The 27,121-nt window shown below is 42.8% G+C and overlaps 1 protein-coding gene across 6 annotated transcripts in view; it reads left to right on the plus strand.

Moving 5' to 3' along the window:
• Positions 1-27,121, plus strand: part of OSBPL3 (oxysterol binding protein like 3) — a 171,872-nt gene that overhangs the window by 79,364 nt on the left and 65,387 nt on the right. For all 6 annotated transcript variants that reach the window (XM_015081003.3, XM_015081007.3, XM_015081006.3 and 3 more), the window contains one exon: positions 6,329-6,567. In XM_015081003.3, coding sequence (XP_014936489.1) covers positions 6,475-6,567 — 93 coding nt within the window. In that variant the 5' untranslated portion in view covers positions 6,329-6,474. The remainder of the gene's footprint in view (positions 1-6,328; positions 6,568-27,121) is intronic.

Consider the following 27,121-nt stretch of genomic DNA (forward strand, 5'->3'; position numbering starts at 1 on the left):
AGGGATAGTCAGCAGCATCCCAGCATCAGGCCAGCCATCCTGGTAGTCAGATTGGCCGGCATTAAACACAGAGGTCCGGGATCAGCTATTTGAGGGCATTGTGGTTAGAACCCACTTCCAGAAACCTCTGATCAATTTTTGGATTTTAGAGCCAAATAACCAAAGCCCTACTGTTGATCATGTAACATCTTGAAAATCAAGGTGTTTCAGTGGGCATCATTTCTAAGGATTTGAATAATTTGGATTTGAACACCCAGGATTTGAATAATTTTCTTTTACCAAAGAAGACCAGAAGATCAGAAATGGATATTCCAGTATGTATTTTTCTGGTGTTAATTCTGGAGATAATTTTTCGATATATTTTACCGGGAAATTTTAAGTTAACTAGAACTATATGCCCTCTGGTCTTCATGCGAGTTGTTTTCAAGGATGGAAGCAAAACCTGTTTCTCAGCCAAACATGACCAAGTGTGTGAGTGCAGACCCCAGGCCTAATAGAATAAAAAACAGCTGTGTTATACGCCACTGTTTCAAACCCACTAGTTAATATTAAGTTGGTTTCTTGGAAAGCCAATGATGAATAATGTGGCTTTCTTTCTTTTTTTTTTAATAATGTGGCTTTTATCTTTTTGCATTTATGTCTTGTTCAAAGTAAGCATGCTGCTTTGTTGATTTCAAAATCTGGTCACACTTGTGTTACGGATTTGGGGAAATGTTAATATGTTTTAAAATTCCATAGAGTCCTTATTTGTTTGTACTTATTTATTTGGTTGCAAGAAAAGTATAGGATCTAATTTGGTATTGTATATGCCACTTTCAGGGAGCCAGGAGGGGAGGAAACGGAACTAACATCTGTGGAGTATCTATTCTGTCCACACCAGACACCTCGTCCTCATTTTTCATTTAATCCTCACGATGCCCCATTTCCCCATAAAAACCCTAAAGATCAGAGAGGTTACTACATCTGTCAGGGTGCACAGTTTATAATAAGGGAGCACCGATTCAAACCTAGGTCTGGCTGCTTCCAAGGCACATACATCTTGCTGTGTACATCTCCTTTGCATTTTTTCCTAAACCATGTATTCTTTTTTATGGGAAAATGGCCAAAATAAATCTTAAAATCAGCCTTGTTGCCAAAAGGCATGGCAGTGCCATGATCATTTATTCTTCCCCATTCTTGGTGGAAATCAGAATTCTGTTTTCCCTAATGGAAGCCCCATGCTTGCGTGTCTCATGCCCACTGGACTTTTAGTTGGAACGCCATTTTCACCTGGGCCTGACCCCTCTGCTCCTAAGGTGAGGAGCAATGGTGAGAGAGGACCTAGCTCATCTCAGAAGCACACGAAGGACATTTTTAAAATTGACCTAAGCACATTGAGCTTTTCACACCTGTTGGATTTGGCAACAGGTGGTTTGTTGAAATGAAAGCAGGTCCCAAACTAAAATCTGTAATGCATCACAGTTGTATGAGCAGTCATACAAGCTGTTATTGTAAGTTTGGGAAGTCCCAGCAGTCTCTCCCAAGGGATTAGACAGAAGCCCCAGCTGCCCGTCCCTGGGGCACAGACAGGTACTTGCCAGAGAGGGCAGGTACAAAGCATTCAGCAGGAGGATAGCGCCCCCCCCCCCCCCCCCCCCCGCCCAACTTGTCAGATCAATGCCCAAACGATGAAGGAAACTTCTGAGGAGGCTGCAGACATTCTTTTTATTTTAAGTTTATTTATTTTGAAAGAGAATGCGTGCAAGTGGGAGACAGAGAGAGAGAGAGAGAGAATGAGAATCCCAAGCGGGCTCTGCACTGTCAGTGTGGAACCTGATGCGGGGACTGGAACTCATGAACCTGGAGATTGTGACCTGAGCTGAAGTTGGACTGAGCCACTCAGGCGCCCCTGCACACGTCCTATTTCTTGATCTGGGTGGTGATTATTTCAGTATTTGCACATGTAAAATTTCATAGAGCTGTCTGCGTGGTTAAGATTTGTTCACTTTCCTATGTGTAAGTTATGCCTCAGTAAAAAAAAATAAGGGAGGAAATAAATTATTATCCTTCACAGCATGTTCACAGCGTGTGAGCAGGGAAACTATTATATTTTATACAGACCCCTTCAGGTAGAGGTTTTCCACGGAAGGGTCATGGAGAGATGGAAGCACCAAAGCTCTTTTGTACCCGCCTCATCATCCATACACCCCTGAATCAGCAGCCCCTGGCCTATATCTGTCGCCCCTAAAGGCTTTGTCCTCCCCATTTTACTAGGTCAGCACCGCGAAGTCAGCTAGTTGGAGTAGAAGACACCAACCTTCAGTGTGACCCCTCTTTGTTAAGGTCCTCTGTATTGGGACTCCCATCAAGGTTTTCCCTCCGATGACCCAGGCCAGCCCTTGGGGTCCCCTAGGGGGACACAATAACGACCTCATTCCCCATGACCACTTTGCTCCTAGGGCACCTTAGTCTCAGGCCTCTGTTGCCCTCACACTTTGACCTACCGTGTTTTAATATGTTCTTTCCCCAGAATTTGACCTCTTTTGTCCTTTGAGCCATAAGTGAACTGAATTTTACCTAGTGATTTTAACTGAATTTCTGATGAGGCGAGGCAGGAAGGTTCTGGCTGATGAAACAAGACATTATTTCCCCAGGTGATAATCCCAGGCTCACTCCGGATGGATGTGGGAGGGGCTGGAGTCCCACCCTCTTATTTCTCTGAAGGAGAAAAGGAGGCACCACGAAGGGTTTCTGTACTTGAGGAGAAGCCTTACTTCTAAGTACCGACTTAAATGAGTATGGTGGTTGGCTTGCTCACAGCCCTGGCCTTGGTAGCTCTCTCCTCCAAGGGGAAATGCAGCAGAGCTGAGAGATAAAGATGACCCTATATATCAGTTGACTCTGGGACAGGGTTATTGTGTTTCTAATTTGGCAGTTTCAGGATTCCTGTGACTCTTTTTTCCCTGAGGATTCCTTTCTGTTCTTGCTGCACCTGTTATACAAGAACCCTCATCCTGCACTCTCCCTGTCAGAACCTCAGCTTTTTAAAACACGAAAAGAATACTGTCACACACAAACAGAAACCCTTGGTTGGTATTCCCAATCCATTGTGGAATCAGTTGTCATGGCAATGGCTGCACCCCCGCGCCCCCCCCCCCCCCCCAACACACAGAGTTCATCGTTTGGGCTTCCCGTCATGGTTTTTTTCCTCTTTTCTTTCTTAAACAGCAACAGCCAACATACTATTAAACAAACTATTGATATATCTGTACAGCCTTTCTTGGCAGTTTTGAACTCGACTGCACTGGCTTCTGACTTCAATAAGTCGTGCCCCACAAGTAAAGCTAACTTTATGAAGAAGCTGGGGTTGGTTTGGTTTTAGTTTTAGTTACTGTTGGATCTAACAAATAATGAATACAGAGATTTGGGGGGGTTTCTATGAAAGCAACATGGGAATTGAGTTCTACAGCTACAAGTACCTTTATTTTCTGAGATGTTGATATTTCTCATTGTGTTGGTTGTAGTTGATGGCTTTAGCATAATCATTTAAAAAAAATTTTTTTAATGTTTATTTATTTTTGAGAGAGCGACAGAGTGTGAGCGGGGGAGGGGCATAGAGAGAGGGAGACACAGAATCGGAAGCAGTCTCCAGGCTCTGGGCTGTCAGCCCAGAGCCCGATGATGTGGGGCTCAGACCCGCGAACTGTGAGATCACGACCTGAGCCGAAGTCAGATGCTTAACCAACTGAGCCACCCGGGCACCTGAACATACTCACTTTTTTAAGCTTTTATTTAAATTCCAGTTAGTTAACAGACAGTGTAATAGTGGTTTCAGGTGTAGAATTTAGTGATTCATCACTTCCGTACAACACCAGGTGCTTATTAGTATACTCAGTTTTAAAGAACTTGGTGTTAATGAAAGGCACAGGAGATTATGTACTTAATTAACCAAAGGTTTGATATAATATCTAGCTGATAGACAATTATGTAACATCCTTCTTCTAAAATTAGACTACGTGGGGGTGCCTGGGTAGCTCAGTCGGTTGAGCGTCCGACTTCAGCTCAGGTCATAGTCTCGCAGTTCATAAATTGGAGCCCCGCGTCAGGCTCTGTGCGAACAAACAGCTCAGAGCCTGGAGCCTGCTTCGGATTCTGTCTCCCCCCCTCCCCTGCTCATGCTCTGCTCTCTGTCTCTCAAAAATAAATAAATGTTAAAAAAATTTTTAAATTAGACTATGTGAACACTAGGAACCAGAGATTGGATGTAATTTTTTTTTTTTTATTGTTGTTAACATGCCTAGGAAAATTGTACAGTTTATTTGAACTTAGTGCGTCACATAAAAGGCTGATCTGCTGAAGGCAAAACCAAACATGTCCGTCACCCTTAACTCAGGGCTGTGGATGAAGGGGTTCACCCCTGAAGAGTGGCAGGTGGCAGGTGGCAACCCAGCTAGCTACTTGTAGGGGTGTCCCTGTGTCTGCCCTGGTCTGTCCCCTTCTCCACCGTAGACACGCTGCCATCTTAGAGATTGGTACTGTGCTGGGGGAAGGGATGGGGCAGTACCTCTGCAAAGCTGGCATATGACATGCTTCCTCCAGAGTCTTTTCCGTCAGCTCCTCAGTTCTGTAGGTCGCAGAGTTGGGCAGTAGCGCGTATCACCAGACCTGACTATTAAAGCATGCTCACTTCCGACAGCAAGGTTAAAGCCCTGGGGTCTAGCCTGAATTCAGTCTCTTGGCAGCTGCATGACTGGGCAAGTTATGTAACTTCTCAGAGACTCAGTTTCTTTTCTGATAGATGTCTGTGCGCTTAAGATTTGTTCACTTTACTGTGAAACGTGAGATAATCCCCTCCCATCAAACGGTTGATTAAATGAGATCATGTTTATGGGAAACTCTTACTCTAGGATGTGGCCGTTAAGTAGTGTGGACACCACAGATGATTATCGTTTCAATTACTAGCATACTAATAGATGATACGGGAAATTCTGTTTGCCGTTACAGTTGTGTCACACAATGAAATAGTGTTTTGAGAGGATGTCTCAAACCCTTGGCAGAACAAATCCTCCACCCCATCCCCTCAAAAAACAGATTTTTAAAAATTGTAGTAAAATGCACATAAAATCAATTTTTAACCATTTTTAAGTGTATAATTTAGTGACATTTAGTAATTCGCAGTGTTGTGCAACTATCACCATTATCTAGTTCTAGTTAATCACCCTTAAAGGAAACCCCATAGTCATACGGGAACCTTCGGCCTCTAAGCATTTGCCCACGGTGGGTATTTCGTATAAACAGAAACATATGTATATGGCCTTTTGTGTCTGGCTTCTTTCACTTAGCATAATGTTTTCAAGGTTCATCCATGTTATATCACGTATTACTACCTCATTCCTTTTAATTCCTGAGTAACATTCTGTTGTATGGATATATAGCCTTAGTCCATTCGGGCTGCTATAACAAAATACTACAGACAGCAACAGAAATTTATTCCCCACAGTTCTGGAAGCTGGGAGCCCAAAACCTCTTCAGGTTGCAGACTTACTGTATCTGCTCGGGAGCTCTGTGTGGTCTCTTTGATAAGGGCATTGATTCCACCCATAAGAGCGGTGTCCTCAGGCCCTAGCTGCCCACCAAAGGCCCCACCTCCTAATGGCATCACATTGGGCTTAGGATTTTTAACATAGGGATTTGGTGGTGGGCAGGGGTGGGGGTGGGGGGACACAAAATTCAGACCATAGTGTATACCATAGGTAGTTTATCCATTCGTCACTTGATGGACGTTGTGTTGTTTCTGCCTTTGGCTATTGCCAATAGCATTGCTATGGACATTTTTGTACAAGTTTTTGTTTGAATACTTGTTTTCAGTTATTTGGGGGTATGTGCCTAGGAGTAGAATTGATGGATCAGATGATTGTGTTTAACTTAAAAAAAAACTGCCAAACTGCTTCCAGCCGTGCTGTTGTACCTCTTTATATTCCTACCAACAATGCCCGAGGGTTCCAGTCTCCTCCAGCACTTGTTATTTTCCAGTTAAAAAATGATGCTTAGGTATCTCACAGTGGTTTGGGATGGTTTGTATATACTGATTTTGTGTGGGTCTGGACCCATGTTTTTCTTACTAGTGTTCGTAATTCTGTCATACCGCAAAGCTACATGACGAACCACCTATACATGATTTCCAATAAAAGATGGGTGTAAAACATCTTTTCCTTCACAGCTCCTGACATGGCTAAGCATGGCTCTGTAATCTGTAGTGTAGACAAACCACTTGTAGAGAATCAGTGGCTAATCATAGATGGTGTCTGATTCCTCTGACCTTTCTGTAATCCTTTTCTTTTGCTTTTAGAGATTTCCTCCGGGTCATCCAAAATGCTGTTAAAACATATTGGATAAGAACTGAGCCACCTGCCTGTGTGGGACTTCCATACTCTCCTGTATTGTCTTCGGATGGCATTTTGATTTGCATCGGGGCCAAGTGACCTGCTATTCAGGATGAGTGATGAGAAGAACCTTGGGGTGTCTCAAAAACTGGTCTCACCTTCAAGGAGCACCAGTAGCTGCTCCTCCAAGCAGGGAAGTCGACAGGTAAAGTTTAACCAATGCAAATTTTAAGATGCAAATATATACCAAGAAATTTGCAGATTAAGATGTGTACATTTACTTGGGAACCTCTACTATTCAGTGTAATAGCATTTGCTTTCAGTCATACCTTAATTATATGAGAAGAGTAAATTTTAGGTAATTTTTAAAAATATTTGAGAGAGAGAGAGAGAAAGCGCTTGCATGCATAAGCAGGGGAGGAGCTGAGGGGGGGTGGTGGGAGAGAGATAATCCCAAGCAGTTTCCATACTGTAGGCTCAGAGCCTGATGCAGGGCTCAATCTCATGAACCATGGAATCGTGACCTGAGCCGAAATCAAGAGTCAGATGCTTAATTGACTGAGCCACCCAGGTGCCCCAAACTTCAGGTAATTTTAATAATGCAGCTCGAGTGCTCACCAGATGGGAAGGAACTGTATTTGGCTTTTTGCATTATTTCATCCAATCCTTGGAACTGTCCTCTGACACAGATATTAATATCTCTTTTTTTTCCATGAGGAAGCTGTCAGACCAACTGAGTTATTTGCCCAAGGATACACAGCTAGTAAGTAGCAGAATAAGAAACCACAGCTCAGTCTGACTCCAGAGTCCACACTTTCCTTTGTACCCTACTAACCCAAACAAAAAAAACCCACAATCACTTTTCCAGTAAGTTTAATATCCTCTTGCCCTCTTCTTCCTTCCCTTTATAAGTCATTTACGACCTCTTCCAAGCACAGATTGCCCTGCTGGTGACTTTGAGTCTCACCTGCTTTATTTCTCCATGGATGAGGGAATCGAATCCACAGAGCAGTGGTCAAAAGGTATTAAGTAGGAAGAAGAAAGAAGTGAAGCAAAGAACTGAATCATTAACTCCTAAATAACTGTCAGCTGTAATTCTATGTCGTTTCTTGGTTTTCTTTCTAATCTGTTGGCAGAACTCGTGGGTTTTAGGTCAGTGGCGGTAAATGCAGATGAATCATTATAATTCTACCACCATAAGTTCAGTAGAGAGAGAAGTTGTGTCAAGAAATTGTGGCTTCACAATCAAAACGGTCTCTGAGCCTTTTCAGCATCTGCTGGCTGTGTTGGCATTATCTTTCCCTCATGGGAAGTGCTGGCCTAGGAATTGTCCCAGAGAGTTCTTGGTTCCAGATTTGGAAGCACCGATCAGGCGACCTCCCACGGCAGGCACGTCCACACATTTATGACACATCATCACGGGTCTCTCTGTCTGAACACTGCCTGGGCCATGGAGCTTGCCACCTCATGGTGCTGCTTCATGTCATCAGAATCTGTGATTGTAGACACATTAGATTTTGCCTGAGGCTGGACATTCACGGAGCCCTCCAAGATCTCCTGTGAGGGGTTTAGGAAGAAAAATTTTTTCAGCACAGTAATCACTTCTGTCTTTGATTAAAAAAAAAAAAAAAAAGGCTAAAATTAGTCCTTGGCTAATGCATCATGACTCCTTTTGGAGTTCCAGTTTTGTAAGGGTAGCTGTATGCTCGCCCTCCTTGCCAGCTTTCCATGGGGGTGGAGGGGTAGAGGGGGTGGTTCTTTCCCTGGCCAAAATTCTGATTGGGATTAGAGGTTGAATATGTGATCTTTCCCTCACCCTTTGCACCTAGTAGCATCCGCTGATATCTCCCTCTTGGATAAAAGGAGAAAGAACATGATTCATTTATTTATTTATTTTTAAAGCTCATTTATTTATTGAGAGAGAGAGAGAGAGAGAGAGAGAAGGAGCAGGGAGGGGCAGAGAGAGAGAGGAGAGAGAGAATCCCAAGCAGGCTCCATGCTGTCAGTGCAGAGCCCAACGCAGGGCTCAGTCCAGTGAATGTGAGATCATGACCTGAGCCAAAATCAAGAGTCTGATGCTTAACTGACTGAGCCACCCAGGTGCTCCAAGAACATGATTCATTTCAATGGCCAGTGCTTGTAACACCAGAGGAATTGGAACAGTGCAGTGACATCCTACGATTGAATACCACAGAAACTTCTTTTACTGTGTTATTTGAATTGATTAATTTTGGTTTTCAAAGGACTCTTTTGAGCTTATGCCATAAAGACTAAGAGGAGGGTCTCTCCTCTCTCTCTCTCTCTCTCTGTCTCTCTCTCTCTCAAAATAAACAACAAAAAAGAAATTTAATGTGAGCAATGTTGAAATCTGATAATCTGTGCAACAACCTACTTGTTTTTATTTATTTTTCCATTTTTTAATTTTTTAAATGTTTATTTTTGAGAGAGAGAAACAGAGACACAGAGCATTAGCGGAGGAGGGGCAGAGAGAGAGTGGGAGACGCAGAATCTGAAGCAGGCTCCAGGATCTGAAGCTGTCAGCACAGAGCTCAACTTGGGGCTTGAACTCATGAACCATGAGATCATGACCTGAGCAGAGGTCAGATGCTTAACTGACTGAGCCATCTAGGTGCCCCCAACCTACTTGTTTTTAAAGCCCCAGTTTAAAGTCACTATTAGCTAGTTCTGTTCTTTTCACTTCATGGGGGAGTGGTGCAGAAGTCTGATGTTGACTGTACTGGACCCTCTAAAAGGCTGGTTTTTCTCATATGCTTTGGAATTATGGTTTAGAGTGTCATCTTGAGTTTGCCTCTTCATGTTCTTTCTCTGCTACTCACCCTGCCGTATCTAGGGATCTGCTATTTCCTGCTTCTTACCTCTGGGGACCCCGGTTCAGAGCCAAGTGTTGTATTTGCAGTTTGGGGTGTCTGTTCCACATCAATGATCGAATATCCAAGATCCACTAGCAGCCAGCACACATGGGCCAAGTCTGGTGGTGGTCTGCCTCCTGCCACCTCCCAGGATAAGGAGTTTTCAAGCCCCCTTTCATTGTGGTGTGGAGCTGCCCCTCCTTATTTGCTTATTTCCAGCAGTGAGGCCAGCTCAGGTCCCAGCCTTTTCCTGTGGACATTTTTAGCCCCATTTACCCACAGAAATAGGGCTCCTGGACAGTCTGTCTACAGTATCCTTTGCCTTTCTATTTTGTGTTTGAGCGACAGAGATGTTTAATCTTGTGTTGTTTTTTTTTTAATCACACACACACACACACACACACACACACACACACCCCACCCCCCCACATACCCTACATGCTTCTAACTTTGTATATTTTTGCTGTTTGGAGCCAGGGTGGTAATCGAGAGGGCCACTAACTGCAAACTTACAATACAGACCTAGCTGAAAAACTTGGTTGTCTTAAATTCTCCTTCGTCATCACAGGGGGACATGGAGAGCCTCTATACTCCAGCTACACTGGCTTTCTTTCGGTTGCTTGCATTGGCTTTGCCCTTGTCCTTGTTTCTTGAAGTGAATTTGAACTTGTCCTTCCTGTCCCAGAGCCTCCTCACGTAAGATCTCAAGGAGCTAGGCCTTTATGTGTCTTTCATCTAAATGTCTGTTAGAAGAGTTTGCTTCCTTGAAGGACAGAATGATCGAGACCTGGGCATTAATTGTGATTGGTGTCTTTGCTTTTACATGTGACCTAAGACAGAGTTTACAGCTTGGAACCATGAAAACCCAAGGAGAAGGGTTCTATCATCTTTTAACTTAAATACTAGGGCTTTTTATTTTTTTTTTATTTTTTTTAATGTTTTTTATTTATTTTTGAGACAGGGAGAGACAGAGCATGAACAGGGGAGGGTCAGAGAGAGGGAGACACAGAATCTAAACAGGCTCCAGGCTGTCAGCACAGAGCCCGACGCAGGGTTTGAACTCACGGACCACGAGATCATGACCTGAGCCAAAGTTGGCCGCTTAACCGACTGAGCCACCCAGGCGCCCCTAGGGCTTTTGATATTTTAAATACGGTATGCCTCATTTTGTCAGTATGGAAACAACCTGCAAATATAATCTTACCCAGATAATTTGGGGAGGAAGGTATGTGCGGTGATTAGAACCTGAACTCCCAAGTCTGGGTTCCACCCATTCATTGGTTCTCTGACCTTTAACACTGAAACTTAAGCCTCCGTTTTCTCATCAGTAAAATTGGAATAATAACAGTTCTTTTTGCATAGGATTATTGTGAAGATTGAAACTAAAGCGTTTAGGGGCACCCAGGTGGCTCAGTCAGTTGAGCGTCTGACTTTGGCTCAGGTCATGATCTCGTGATTCGTGGGTTCAAGCCCTGCGTCAGGCTCTGTGCTCATAGCTCAGAAACTAGAGTCTACTTTGGATTCTGCGTCTCTCTCTCTCTCTGCCTCTCTCTCTCCTGCTTGCCCTCTGTCTCTCTCTCAAAAATAAATAAACATTAAAAAATAAAAAACTAAAAAAAAACTAAGGCATTTAATCCAGGGTCAGACTCAAACTAGATGCTGAGTTAATATTAACACTTATTTTTGTTATTATAGTTAACATTAATTTGAACTTCATTCTTATTTATGAAAAGATAAGTGCTCATAGCAAATAGGTCTGCTTTTTGCCCCAGAAACTTGTACAGGTGTCATACATGTGCCTACCCATACCTCTTGAGTATACAAAAGCCCACAGAAGTATACGATGTACATATGAATATATATGCTTAAAATAAAAAGTGCCTTCCTTTATACACATTAACAAAATGCTTCTAGAGAAGAATGTAATAGAATATTTAACACAGGGGCTGCATTTGATATCGTCAATACCTGGCATAATCCATACCTAAAACAAGTGAAAAGAGTTGGTGAATTCTTAACGCTATTATTCCATTCTACTGAGGCTTGTCCTTTCTGGGTGTAAATGCTTTTTGTCTCTTCCCATGCCAGCAACTGTCCATTGCTCATAGCTGCTTAGAGCATTGTGTTGAGAAGGCTTCTACAGTTGAGTCTGAGTTCAGTGGGAGAGAGTGCCTTGCTTTTAGCTCTGTCTCCCATAGGCAGGGTGAACGGCAGCACAGGTGCCCCATTGGTCACCCCCTAGTGACATCAGAGCGTTGAAATCAAGCCATCTCTGCTATAGTCTCTGGATTCTGCTACTTGCAGGAACTTTAGGCAAGTGAAGTTTGCCTCAGTTCTTGTTGCATAAAATGGAGACAAAGCTCTCCTCCTGCTTCCTATGCAGGGTTGTTGTGAGAGAAAACGGAGTGTTTTTACTGACCAAAAAACTGTTGAAACTCTTGGGAAAAAGATCCTCTATAAATTTAAGAAACTCTTACAATCACAGATCATCTCCCTTTGAACCCAGGCCAGCTCCAGAGCCAGAATGGAAATGGTCTTGTTTCCAGAACCCTGATAGTCTGTGGAAAAGTGGATGTCTTTGAAGAAGAGCAGAGCATCCTTCAGATATATTGCCTTTCTTTACCTATATGCTAGGAACCTGTTCTTGAGGAAGTCCCCGGCTGACTGTCACACTCATACCCTATTTATACAGTGTTCTACGTCAGTCTTTGCTTTGGCATTCCTTCCCTGTCTCAGGCTTTGGTTCAGCTACCCCTTTAGCTAGACTGATCCATGGGAAACTGTTCTGTCCTTTTGAATTTTGTGATTTTTTTTCTGGAAAAGAATCTTCATTTATTGCTGTAACACTTTAAAAATAACTTTTATAAAAATAATATATGCTCACTCTAGATCACTGCTGAGGCACATGCAATCTATGTTAAAGTGTAGTACTTTAATTCATTTACTTTTATTTATTAAAAAAATTTTTTTTTAATGTTTAGTTATTTTCGAGAGAGAGAAAGACAGAGTGCAAGCAGGGGAGGGGGCAGAGAGAGAGGGAGACAAAGAATCTGAAGCAGGCTCCAGGCTTTGAGCTGTCAACACAGAGCCTGACGCGGGGCTCAAACTCGTAGACTATGAGGTCATGACCTGTGCCCAAGTTGGACGCTTAACTGAGTGAGCCACCCAGGGGCCCCTAATTCATTTACTTTTAAATGGCTGCTGATAGATCACATAAACTGAAGCCTGAGAATGACTGTTGGTTGTGGAGGTCATTGGTGGCATTGTCTAGTGGGTGAGGTAGGTGTGAAAGGCGGATTAGAGCTCATTCATGACAGAAGAGGAACAGAGAAAGAGGGCACCCCAGCTTTACCGGGCCTCCAGATGGGATTTGAGAGAGGCCTTCACACATGTTCTGTGTGGGAACCTCGAGCCTGACGAATGCCAGGCTACCTACCCACTGCCCTTTTCTCTCCCCACATGGATAACCCTCTTTTGATTAATTCATTGGTTGAAAGAGTGTATAGTTTTCAGAGTCCTGGGTTTCTATTTACACATCTTTTTAGTTCTCACAGCACCCAGCACAAGGCTTTGCATATGGCAGATGCAAATTACTGAATGCCAGCAGCAAATATCCAACAGGGTAGCTTAGAATATATGGCCAGGTATACATGGGGAATGGGAGCAAAGGCGCACAAATTCCTGAGCTCCCCTCCTCCAGTGACATATTGTGAGGATCTTCAAAAATGAACAAAGGCTTCGGCATTGAGTTTCTTCTGCCAAACGATGAAATCCTTAAATGCTTTTTATACCTGTGGTCTCTGCACAAGCACTCTATTGGAAAGTATGGAACAGAAGCAAAGATTGTCTTTGTCGAAACTGACCTGCATTCCCACTCACTGGCTCTGCTTTTTGCTAGCTGGGTGACCTTGCCATGTTATATAAAACCTCTGAGTCTCCGTTCTTCAGCTGTGAAATTAGGATCACTGTGCTTACTTTGGAGAACTACATGAAATAATAAATATGAAATACCTAGGCTGGCACATGGTAGACATTAGGTAAGTGTGGATTAATGAATTGAATAAGCATGCAGTTGCTAGGTTGAAAGATGACTGTTTGCAAAGTTCTGTGGCTATATTAAGTAGGTTAAGGGATACCTAAGTGGGAGAGGGAATTGCTATTTCCAAACTTGTAAAATATGAGTAATTTCCTCTCGTCTTTTTCCCACTGCCCCCTTACATTTCCTTCCTAGAACTTTCAAAATAACACATTTCAGGAGCCAGACTGAGCTAGATAAAGATGAATGAATAAGTTTTGTCTTTATCGAAAGAGGTCCTACATGCCCAAGTTTTATTTCTTCGGCCAGTATGTATTGAGAAGCTATTATTAAAAGACCCTGGTCAGGGATTTGTGAAGCTACAAAGGACAGGACAGCAGAATAGACCACTATAATTAAGAAATTGCGGGGCACCTGGGTGGCTCAGTCGGTTAAGCGTCCGACTTCAGCTCAGGTCATGATCTTGCGGTTTGTGAGTTTGAGCCCCGCATCGGGCTCTGGGCGGACAGCTCGGAGCCTGGAGCCTGCTTCGGATTCTGTGTCTCCCTCTCTCTCTGCTCCTCCCCAACTTGTGCTCTGTCTCTCCCTCCATCAAAAATAAATTAAAAACGTAAAAAAAAAAAAAAAGAAAAAGAAAAAAAAGAAATTGCCTCTGTCGGGAAGACTGCTTTGTAAAGAGAGCATGCTTCCTTTCTTCTTTATGTGTTGTTAGTATTTGCTGTATAATAAGCTGGAAATCAGAAAGTGAATCCTTTTAAAATACTTGGCAAGGGCTTCACTCATGATTCAAGGGGATTTGAAATGGAGAGAGCCATTACTAGGTAAGTCTCCATACAATTGTGCAGTTTACTCTTGCCACAGTCCTGCCCCTGGGCCAATCTGGGGTGGTGGTGTAGTTCTCCCAGGGTCACCGGGTGAGAGTTTATTTAGGCAGGCTATTAGATTATGCTGTGCTTCAGGGAGCCCAGGCTGTCTGTGTTTGGTGCCAGAAGCCCTAAGACAGGGGGCTGAATGGGAGAGGATATGCCAAGGGGTGAAAAGTGAGTTGAAGCTACAATGCTCAGGTGTTTATATTTTCAGCTGTCTGGGCATTGAAAATGCTTAGTCCTACTTCTTCCTTTTAAATAATCATGTCTTTAGAGACGCTGCAATTTGACAGCCGCCTTTTGTAAGTCTCAGCTGTATAAACACCACCAGGAGGGCCAGTCAAGGAGGAGGCATGTGACGATGTCATGATTGTGTCAGTTGTTCTGGGATGGTCACAAAAGGTGACAGGCAATAAGCATGAACTTGCTTGGGAGCTGGATGGCCTGAGTTTAAATCTTGGGCCGTCTATAAACAGTTTGACCTTGGACAAGTTACTTAATCCCTCTGTGCCTTGGTGTCTTATAAGACTGTGCAAACTGCTTCGTTAGAAGAAAGCCTGCATTCAGTAGGTGGTGTGAGTGTTGGATACATAAACCATTCACCTTCCTTCCATAAGCAGGAGGCCCTGGAGCCCTCCAGCAATACCACATGGTGACTGCTTCCCTGCTTCCTCCTTTCAGCTATAAGGTGCAGTCAAATGGCTTGGCTGCTTCTGTCTGGGCTGCTCTGAGAGGAAGAGTATTAGCAAGGGACGTTAGAAATGATCAGTTATCTGTTAGCATTTTTACAGTTTGTACTATCCTTTCACACTATCCCTTGGAGTCTCAAAACAACCCAGCGAGATCCATATTATTTTCTACACTTTGGGAAAAAAATATGGCTCAGAGACATTAACTGACTTGTTCATCACACCTCTCCTAAGTGGTAGGGGAGCAGGTAACCATGTATTTGGAGAAAACTGGATTTCTTTAGGTACTAGAAAGCTTCTTTATAAGTTCATTCAAGTTCCAGGTGCCTTATGTACAAATGATTGCTGTTGAAACAAACCTTCATGAGCTAACATCTCTGTGAATGCAGGGATAAGAATAACATCCATGAGGGAAGTGGCCTTGGGATCCCTGAGGTGTCTGTCTAGAGCTGTTTCTTTGTTTTTTGTGTTTCTGGTGGGCCCAACAGAGAAAAATAATTAGCTATATGTTTCTGTCTTAGTTTTCCAGGTTTTCGTTTTCTGGGCCTTTTATGTCTTACTGCCTACCTTTCGGTCATACCTAAACAAGTCACACTGGATGTGATACACTGAAAGTAGGGAGGGCAAAGATACAAGGCTCAATTCTCATTACATTTCCACTCAAAGTCTTGGAAGGAAAAAGCAAACAAACATTTGATTGAAGAAGAGAGAGGGGAAGACGTCAACTAAAATGACATATTTGAGTTGTTGGGACCTCTTTGTTACTCTCCATGTCTGCAAACAGTAGACCGTCAGCTACATGCCACACTGAAGAGCAGGAGAAATTGAACTCTTGAAACCCTTCTGGAAGTTGCTGACCTGTTTGTGCTGTTATGCAATCCCAGGATGACAAGCTCAGCAAATATCTGCTGGCGGGTTTGAGAAACACTACTTTAGTAGAAACTACATGGGGTGCCTTAAGAAAGTCAATTTATTTATTTATGGTTGGCATCAGCCATAGTGCAGGATACATGGAAGCTGAATGGTAACCCACAGGTTTTTGTTGAGAACGCAGCTTACTGCTATAGGTTCTAGAAGCTATACATGCAGATATGAACTGAATGGACTCAACAGCCCTTTCCTAGGAAGGAGAGAATCTAAATTTACCTCAGTGATATGGTGATATTAAAATGCTAAAGGCCCAGAAATGACAGCATAAGAAGTAGGACAGAGGCAAAACAGAAGACTTCTCTAGATAATCTGACGTCCTCCTGAAGTCCTCCATATGCTGACTCCACGATCAAACGCAGTTGTGTCTTCCCTTCGCATCTGTACACAATCCCACAGCGCAACTAAAACCCCCTTCTCTCTGTTCCACGCCAGAGGAAGCACATCCCTGGCACAACTCTGGCTTAGCAGTTCCTACTGCCGGGTAGTGGGCTGAATGTTGTCCCCATCTCCTGAATGGTATGTCCAGCCTGTTTCTTGGAACTTGTGAATGTTGCCTTATTTGGCAAGAGAGTCTTGGCAGGTGTAATTAATTTAAGGATCCTGAGATGAGGAGATCATCCTGGATTATCCAGGTTGGCCCTAAATTCAATGACCAGTGTCCTTATATGAAGTACACAGAGGAAAATACAGACACGGAGGAAATGGTGATGTGAACACAGAGTCAGAGATTGGAGTGATGTGGCTACAGGCCAGGGAATGCCAAAAGCCATGAGAAACTGGAAGAGGCAGGTCATGCTATTATGGGCTGCAATGTTTGTGTCTCCCTGCTGGCCCATGCATATGTTGAAGCCTTGACCCTCAACATGATGCTATTGAGAGGTGGGCCTTCAGGAGGTAGTTAGGTGTAGACGAGGTCATGACGGTAGTGCCTTCCTGAAGGGATTAGTGCCCTTAAAGGAGAGGAAAGACACCAGAGCTCACTCTCACACACGACCACGCGAGCACACAGCCAGAGGGCAGTTGTCTACAAGCCAGAGAAAAGATTCTCACCAGGAATCAAATCTACCAGCACCTTGACCTTGGATTTCCCAGCCTCTACTGAATCTGTGGTATTTTATCATACCAACCTTAGCTAATACAAACGCAATCTCCCCTGGGGCTCTAGAACCTCTGCTGATACCTCAATTTTGGACTTCTTGCTCTGGAACTGTGAGAGACTAAATTGCTTTTGTGCTAAGCCACCCGGTTGTTAAGACAGCCTCAGAAACCCTGCTCTTCACTCTGTGTCCATTTTCCTTTGATTGCCAGCTCAAGCTCTCCGCCTAAGGTGGGTCTGGCTTGTGTGATTGTGCTCAAGAACTCCTACAGCATATTTCTTGGAATCTCCCATTCAGCATTTTCAGGTTTTCAGCTTCGTGGTGTCTTTTTATTTTTAATATATGCTAACTTCTTAGGGGCCGGCACTGGTTTTACATCTTTTAATCTCCAGTACCTGGTGCTAAGCTTCAGACCTTTGAGTAGAAGACTGCCCTATTAAATAGAAGGTCAGCGATAAACCAGAATATAACTCACTTAACAGCAAAATCTTTCCTTCCTTGAGTCATAAGGCTCTCCAGGATCTTATCCTGTCGCTAGGTTCTCATTATAAGAACAGTTATTCTTCTACAGACTGAGGGAAAAAAATCACTGATGATTTGGATCAGAACAGGAAGAGTTTATTCTGGCGTCTACTCTTATGATTCTAAATTATATGCGCATTAGTTAGCCAAAATGTGTCTCTACTTTGATTGCAAATTTCAATTAGCTCTGAAAAAACAGTTTTGAGCACACTTGTCAGAGATAACACTGTTATCAGCTAGCGCCACCCAGCAACGAGGTGGGTTTTCTTCAGGAGTTGTGTGCCCTGTAATTGAGGTGCAAAATGTTATGTCTGAATACAGTCTGTGATTCTCTTCAGGCTCAGACACTCTACGATATGCCAAAGACACTATGATTTTTTTTAATGAAAAGGTATAACATATAAAGTATTAAAATGATGCTGGAAGGTATCCAACTCCCCTCCTTTGTGCCTCTGGCCAAGTTCCATTCACCTAGCAATCTGTATGGGAGATTCTCCTGGTTGTCACGTGCACCTGCTCCTGTGTGATGAGTGAGCCCTGGGGCTCCTCCATGAGGCTGTCTGCCACTGAGGCAGGGAGGCAATTCTTAGAAAGGGGCGGTGGGCAGAGCACTAGGTTGGAGTTGGAAGACTGGTCCTGGTCCTCAGAAGTCCTTCACTCATTTTTGTGGCCCTATGCAAACCATTTATCTTAGATTCCTCGTCTCTAAAATGAAAGAGCTGGGTGGGTGACTTCCACTTTCCAACTTGGAGGTTTAGAAGAACTGTTCCATGACTCTATGAGGGAACACAAATCATTACTTCTGCACCCTGAAAAAGAAAATGCAAAAGAGACTCTTGAGTCCCTTGAGTAGACAGAGTCTTTCTGTCCTCACTGGCTAACATGCGTGCCTATTCAGTGCAGGAACGTGCTGCCAGAGATAGACTGATTCTGCCAGAGGTAGCAGCGCTGGGGGTGAGGGGCTGGAGTGGCAGGGCAGTAGGTGGCCTTGGATGGACTTTAATGTACTGTAGGTGATCTTATCCAGGGTGGACATTGAACAGAGAGGTTCTGCATGTGGTCTGCAGCCCACAAATGGGGTCTATCACTTAATAGTTTGTAATGTTGGGTAGACTGCTTTGGAGCTTCATTTTCTTTAAAAAAAATTTTTTTAATATTTATTTATTTTTGAGATAGAAAGAGTGTGAATGGGGGAGGGCAGAGAGAGAGGGAGACCCAGAATCCGAAGAAGACTCCAGGCTTTGAGCTGTCCGCACAGAGCCCGATGTGGGACTTGAACTCACGAACCACAAGATCATGACCTGAGCCGAAGTCAGGTGCTTAACTGACTGAACCACCCAGGGGCCCCTTCATTTTCCTTATTTGTAAAATAAGAGTCATAATACCTCCATTATAAAGTCATTGGGGGCACATAGAAGATTCTCAACAAGTAGTAGTTGTTATTTGTATTACTATCATCACTACTACAGTGACGATAAATTGCCTCACTCTTTTGGTGGGCTGCACGGCCAGAGCACAGTGACATTTATGGGTTGGGTGTCTCCATCTTTAATGGTCACTGTAGCTCTCAAGAGGCCCTCATTGACAGAGCAGAGCATTACAGAGAAAAGAGTGCACAGAAGATGCTGTCCAGAGTCTTGAATGGCTTACATACAATTAGGGGGATATTTAACAGATATTAATAACCCACAAATCTACTTGAAGATCCTAAAAAACTACCAGTGTAATTGCAGCCATAACTGCTGAGTGCTCAACGGGGTAGAAATAATATTTATATATACATTAAAGGTTTTTATTAATACTATTTTAATTATAAATCCATCAGTGGTTAGCACAGGTGGATTTTTTCTCTTATTTGGACCTCAGGTGGAGTCAGCAACAGAGCTGACAGCTCACATGTTTTTTTTCTCTGCCTTGTCCATGTCATCTGCTGCCAATGACCTTCCTTTTCTTTCCCTTACCTCCTGTGCTATCTCAAAAGTTCACCCCCAGGACTGAGTGCATATGCTCCATTATCTAAGAAATCAAGGCATCAGTGTTTTGGTCTGTGACTACCCAAGTAATTAAGACTTAACACATTTGGGAGACTGAAGTCATCTGGGTGTTCCTCACCTGCCCAGGTGTGGGTTGGTGAGCTGTGTCTCTGGGGGTGAAAGGAGAGGAAAGACATGGCCATTGGCAAGTCATGACTCTATTCCCCGCATAGCCTTCTGAGTCTGAGTGGGCTCTTCCCTGCTCAGCCTTCCCTTTTTCTTCAGCCTTCTCACTTAGATCCTAAGATCAGGGATTATACCTGAGGTTACTAGTTAGAAGCAAATGCTACTGGTTTTTTATTTGCTTTTAGTAGGCTTTATCAGTCAATATTTTTATTTTATTTCATTTCTATTATACATTTATTATGGTAAGAACACTTAACAAGAGATCTACTATCTTAATAAGTTTTTACACACACAAGACAATACTGTTAACTGTTGGCATAGTGTTGTACAGCCGATTTTTAGAACTTTCATTCTGAATAACTGAGGCTTCGTACCCATTTTATATGACATGAGTTTGCAATACAAGATTAGAAGGGATTTTATGGCTCATTTATTCTGACCTCCTTCCTGGTCTAGGAATCCTTCTGTAGTCCCTCTGCCAGCCTCTGATGGAGGTCTCCAGTGATTAGGGAACTGGATCTTTCATAGAGCTGCCCGTGTCACTTTTGTTATTGTTCATAGTGCTAATTATTAGATATCGGATGATCTGTCCTTGATGCAGAGGTGGGATCCGGGGCCTTATAGTTCTCACCCCATTAGTCCTGGTTTGGCCCTCATAGCCTATCAAGTGAAACCCCAATTCTTCAAGACAGCCTGGGCTCCTAGAGCGTGGCTACTCTAAGTGGCCTGTGGTCCAGCCGCAGGGGCCTCACCTGTGCTGGTGTAGAAGCTCAGAACTCGCCCCAGACCTACTGACGTGAAGACAAGATCTTCAGTGATTGGTATGCACGTTACACTTTGAGAAGCACTGCATTAGATCATCCCACCCCAACTAATTCTTTTTAAAAAAAATTTTTTTTAAATGTTTATTTATTTTTGAGAGCGAGCGAGCGAGAGCGAGAGAGTGAGCAAGCGAGAGCATGAGCAGGGGAAGGGCAGAGAGAGGGAGACACAGAATCCGAAGCAGGCTCCAGGCTCCAGGCTCCAAGCTGTTAGCACAGAGCCCGTGCGGGGCTTGAACTCACAAACCGCAAGATCATGACCTGAGCTGAAGTCGGACACTTAACCGAATGAGTTGGACCCTTAACCCAGGCACCCCTAATTTGTTCTTTTAATTGCTATTGCTATCAGGCTTGCTGGTGCTCAAAAATTTTTAGTTGAGGAAGAAACAGTTGGACAAGAAGTAACAACCCCAACTCACAGCGATTGAAATATAAGTACAGAATTGATCTGGCATCAGTTAAAGCTGTCATTATATTAACTGGAAATCTATTGACAGGTAATTCCATACGTTCACAGTACAATCCTAAAAGATGATATTGATGATCCCAAGGCTTCACAAAATCGGAAATGCCCTTAGAGTCCTTAAAGACATGTGAAATTATGCTCCATATGATTTAATGCTGGGTACTGCTTTGTGAATTTTAAAAACCGGATAAGCAGATTAAATAAATAATCAGAACAGCCTACTTCCCAGTCATGCCAGATAGAGGCAGCCACCAAACTTCCTTCCGCAGCAGTCTTCAGCTGCAGGAAGAATGGAAGTTTTAAGGCATTTTCTATTTCTGACATCACTACAAGGACAGCGCAGAGAATCCAGCCCTTGAAAGTTACAGAGGAGACGTACACTGTGGAGACAGCTGTGCTGTGGGGAGGGGTGGCGGGGGAGGGGGAGTGCTTTCAACTCATGCAGTCAGCAATATGGAAATGAACTGTGCCAGCGCGTGAGCATGGATGAATGCTTAGCTGCCTTTCCAGCCACAAAGCAGCTTTCTATATTTGGCACTTTTTTGACATTCAGTAAAAGAGACTGAATTTAATGCCGGATGACAGTGCCAGACTGTCTTCAGTTAAACTGAAGCAAAAACCTTAAGAAGCCGCTTCCCGGCCCCCCCCCCCCCCCCCCCCCCCGACTCTGTCACATTTCTCTACCTTGTATTCTTGGTGAGCTTTTAGCCTGACACCCCCAGGGCGGGAGATCGGCTCAGCTGTGTTGGGCTAAGTCAGCAGGACCTTGATCTTCGGGGGCCCAAGTCCACCCTGTGCTGCGTTCAGCTCAAGGTACATATCCTACTCCTGGTCACCAGGTGTGCGGAGCACAAACAGCCACTTCAGGACACCTGGTCCCTTTAGTCCAGAGAAGCCAGCATCTTGGCTTTTTTTCTGCCCTGAGTACCTGCTCACCCCATTCCAGCACACATGATTAAATCCCTCGCCCTGAGGGCTCTGTTGGCCCCTTTTCATACCCGCCTTGTTCTTCAGACTCATTCAATCAATGACTCATTTATTCAGGACCCCTATGTCCCCAGTAGTGAGATCTCTACAAAGTCCAGGACCCTGTCCCTGTCCTCACAGAACCCACATTCTTCTGGCTCAAAGAGAGACTCATTTGAGATTTGCGTAAGTGCTGAGGAGGGAGAGAATTTGTGCCCTAAGGAGAAGGTTTGGGGCAAGTGAGAATTTGCAGGCTAAGAAGTAGATGACGAAGACATTCGAAATATACAATATGCAAAGAATTGGCTGAGTTAAAATGTACAGGCTGATTTCCTGCCCCAGTTTGGTGGGACTATAGGATAGGAAACGTGGTAGCTCTGAGCAGGACCCCAGAACTTGCTTGTCTTCTATCCATAGGGCAAAGCTTCCTAACCTCTTCAAATTGCTTCAGGATCTTGGCCACTGCTTGGCATTTACTCTGGTACATCATCAGAATTTATATATTTAAATTATAGCAGAATATGCAATATATTATAAAACGTAGCAGAATGGTTAAAAATGCAGGTTCTGAAATCAGGTGGCTTTACTATTTGGTAGCTTTATAGCATTGGGGAAGTTATCTGATGCTCTCTTCCTCATTCCAAAAATTTCTGAAAGTTTCCACGTTCCAAAAATAAGGATACTAATCCAACCTCACAGGCTCGTTCAAGGATTAAGTACAATAATGTAAGTATATTACCTGGCAGATAGTACATGCTTAATATATTTAGTTATCGTGTTTCATTTATTTGTTCAACATATTGATTCATATCTATTGTGCCCTATTAGTAGTGAACAAGATAGAAAAGGTTCTTGCTTTCATGGAGCTAGAAAGTGTTCTCCAGTTATTTTATGTTATTATTGTTTATATTGTTGTATTTATGTGTTGTGTTAGTAGACCCGTTTGATAGTATTTCCTGGGGCACTACCCTTTTGTGTTTTAAATGGCAGGCTATAGGGGCGCCTGGGTGGCTCAGTCGGCTGAGCACCCGACTTCAGCTCAGGTCATGATCTCGCGGTCTGTGAGTTCGAGCCCCGCATCAGGCTCTGTGCTGACGGCTCAGAGCCTGGAGCCTGCTTCGGCTTCTGTGTCTCCCTCTTTCTCTGCCCCTCCCCCAGTCATGCTCTGTCTCTCTCTGTGTCAAAAATAAACAATAAAAAAAAAATTAATGGCAGGCTATATTAAAGTGTGGATACAACTTAATTCTTCCTTGTTAACCAACTACCTAGTACTGTTTACTTGGCTTGAGAACTTAATCCATTTCCTGGTTTGAAACCCCAACAATTAATAAGCCCAGGAGAATTCTTTTATTTATGCATATTTAGTTCATTGCTGGGGTTTTAAAGAGCAAGTTGAAAAGATGGTCAGGGAGAAACCATTTCAGAAACTTTTATCCTTGGGGATAAAAGTGGAAAAAAATGATGAATTAATTAAACCCTGAGTTATCTGGTAGCAGACAGTAATATTGCTACTGTATTTACAGGAGTATACGATTGATGTGTTTTGGATAATGTAGGAAAATTTCAGAAACTGAACTAAAATTTTGAAGCATTTGCATAGGTGGAAAAGATCAAGAGAAGATTCTGGGAGGCTGGAACAATATAAATGTACCACAGAAGTGGAAACGAAGACAAGCGTTACATTATATTCATTTTTATATTGGATGGAGGGTAGGGCATAATGGACCCCATAAATGATTATAGAAGTGGAGAGCCTTGGGAAACCACGTTGGGTGAGGGCCTGGGTCAGCGTGGTGCCTAGGGAACAGAATGGACACAGAAGAGACACAGAAGATAAACATTTTGAGGATAAAACCATTTGTACTTATTTATGAGAAATTAAGCCCTCCCATTTGCAAAGCAATTTCACTATGCCATGTCCTGGCCTGGCGTTTCTTCTCATAGAATTTGTGTCAGGTTTAGCAGTGGTTCTTAATTCCACCAAAACAATGTCCCCTTATTATGACCATTATTTTAATAACCCCTTTGCTCCCCTCAAATGAAATTTATTATTAAATTATGTTATTAATTTATTAACATCTGCACACATAATTTTGAAAATATTAATATAATGCTTTATTATAATATAAAGGAAAGCTCAAAGTGGTTCATAACTAAAATATTTATTTTAAGGTATGGAAGCCCCCATGTGATTATACCAGAAGATATAATGATGTGGTCAGATTTACATGTATATAAAATGTGGCAGCTACTGATGCAGACCCATACAGGTGTGTTGTGCTAATAACTTAAATACCACAAGTGGCATCGCCTTCAGTGACACAATTCTCCAAAATGGCGTGTGATGCTTGTTAAAGTCTCAAACAGAAGGAAATATAGTCTTCCCTCAGTTATCTGGTAGTTGCATCACCAAGAATTCTAAGTGTATAAAAACCATGCAGAAATACTTGGTATGGATGTGAGACAGAGTCAAGTTCTGTGCTCAAGTAATTATAAACTGGTTTCACCAAAAAAATGTCCACTGGCACTTTGGAAAGTCTTGAGTGGGACAGCTTTTTCATTGTCTAAAAGACTGAGGCATTGTGGGACATTTACCATTCCTGGATCTCGGCCATTAGACCAGAGATACCATGATAACTAAAAGTGCCCCCATGATTCCAGCAGCCGCAGGGGGGAGAGTATTGTCCTCCCCACCCCCGCCCGCTGAGAAGGCTGGCTGCATGTTGGCTCTCAGGTTTCAGCATGACTCAAGGACAGTGACAGACAGGGAAGTTGGGAGGGGAGGAGTTGGATGGCAAGCCCAGAAAAGGAGTTGGCTACAGAGCTTTCTTCCTCAGTCAAGAAGAGTCTTCACTTTCTTAAATACTTTAAATCTGGCTTTTCCAACCTGGTAAGAGTTTTAAGTTCTGAGCCCAGGTAGAAATAAAGTGAGGAAAAAAGATGATACTTGGTTTAGAATAAATGCAAACCCTTTCTGGCTTATTTACTTTAAATGCCAACAAATGCAGTATAATTCCCTGCCCTCCACGTTGGCTCATTGGCAGGAATGTATTATGTCTGAAGAATTTAGGAGAGATCTAGTTCTAACATGAATCCTTGAAACATTTTTGAAATTTAATTCTTGTTTTTCTTTCAACTACAGATATGATCTCATTCCGTTTTTTTTTTCAGTTTTGTAAAGTATGCAATAAACGTCTAATCCCTCTCGGCATTTGCATTCTGCACAACTGAATGTGTTGAGCAGATGCGCGTGATTGTCTAGTATTATCACTGCATGTTGCCTTCTGCTTGGGTATCTTAAAACAAATTGAAAGGACCTAGTCCCCCTTAGAGTACTTTCCAAAAGGTTTTGAGCCATAGATTTTCATTTCACAATGATAACGCACACGTACACCCTCTTTCACAAATATGAATGTGCTGTATTTAATTTGTAAATAGTCATTTGGCCCAAAGATACTGGGCACATTTCAAGTGCATACCAATATTTGATATTCCAAGAACATAAATCTGTGTGCAGTGTTATTCCAAGACCAAGTTTACTTATTTGTAAACTTGCTGATCAGAAGCATATTATTCACAGGACAACAGGTCAGGCATTGTGAAGAAATCAGAAGTGAACCAGACATTTGACACACTTTAGGAGTCTGTTGTCTAGTAGGGATGATAAAATTTCACATATACTATCATAAGTAAGCACTGAACCATTGGAAAAGTAAGATGGAATGCTGATGGAGTTTCTAGGATGAAATACTACTTTCCTTTGAAGAAGGCTTCCTAAAGGAGGTAGAATGTTTAACTTAACCTTAAAAATTCATTAACATTTTTAAATTTTGAGGAATGGCTTTTTAAGCTGAAATACATGTGAACAGAAGTTGTGTGTGTGTGTGTGTGTGTGTGTGTGTGTGTGTGTGTGTGCGCACCTGCACGTGTGTGCATGTGGCTTCTCAAAACTTAATAATATGAATTCTCCATTTATTGTCTGGATATAACTGACCTTGAATAATTGGTAATGCTATAAAGAAATCTCATTTGACATCACTACCTTTCTGAAAAAGTCCTCTAATTTAAGAACTAAAGATAAGCTTTGCTTTTTTCCATTGAAAAATTCCCTTTTACAACTCCAGATCTTGGGATGCCACTACCACATTTCAAAAGTCTGGAATGTACATTTAACTGTACCTTTTAACTGTAAAGTGCAATCAGATATAAGGCAGATCTGCCAGGATTGTTATATAAAGAGTTCACTGGCTAAAACAGAGGAGTGTTCCTGTTATCAGGTGTTTGCCACGTGTTGAACTTGACAGTACAGAAAATGAGCCAGAGCACCCAGGACCCCCTGTGGTTCCCATGCCCTCCCATTAGACTGTTCCCTGAGACTTGAATCATAATACTTCTGCTGCCTGGTTCTGGTCCAGACTTACTGTTGCATCCCCTGATTCCTCTGGCCTCTACCTGTAATCCTTGCCTATAGTCTGGAGATTTGATGAAGAGCAAGTTAGTTTGGCCAAAAGAACAGGTTTGTTTTTTGAAGAGAGATATTTGCACCCCACGTTCATTACAGCTTTATTCACAGTAGCCAAAACAAGGAAACAACCTAAGTGTCCATCAGTGGATGAATGGATTAAAAAAAAAAAATGAGTTACACAAACAAGAGGGGAATATCATTCAGCCGTTAAAACAAAGGAAATCCTGCCCTTTGCAAAAATATGGGTGGACATTGAGGGCATAATGCTAAGTGAAATAAGTCAGAGAAAGACAAATACTGTGTGTTGCCACTTATATACAGAATCTAAGAAAGCTGAACTCTTGGAAAGAGAGAGTAGAATGGTCTCTCACGGGGGTGGGAAGGGGTGGGACTGGGAAAATGCAAGTCAAATGGTACAGACTCCTGGCCCTAAGACGAATAAATCCTGGGGGATCTAATGTACAGTATGGTGGCTGTAATGAATGATGCCATATTATATACTTGAGAGTTAAGAAAGTAGATCTGGAATGTTATCACTGCTCCCCCCCCCCCCCCAAATGTGGTAGTGATGGGGAGGATGGAGGTGTATCAATTCATCACATTGTATCCTTTCAACTTACGTGTGTTATAGGCCGGTAATAATCTGAGAAAAGCTGGAGGGTTTGGGGAAGGACATGTTCGTCCAAACTTATTTATCCTGTGTTGGAAATGTTTCTGACTGATCTGGATGGTAGTTACTGATGGTAGAGGTGTTGAAGGTCATCAGGCTGTACTCTTAATATCTGTACATTTCATGTATGCTAATCCATTAGTAAAATAAAAATCCATTATCTCAGCCTCTAAAGTATTGTCAATTTTGGTCTATCTTGGTA

Source organism: Acinonyx jubatus, chromosome A2 (genome assembly GCF_027475565.1).
Source record: "Acinonyx jubatus isolate Ajub_Pintada_27869175 chromosome A2, VMU_Ajub_asm_v1.0, whole genome shotgun sequence".
Classification (NCBI taxonomy): Eukaryota; Metazoa; Chordata; class Mammalia; order Carnivora; family Felidae; genus Acinonyx; species Acinonyx jubatus.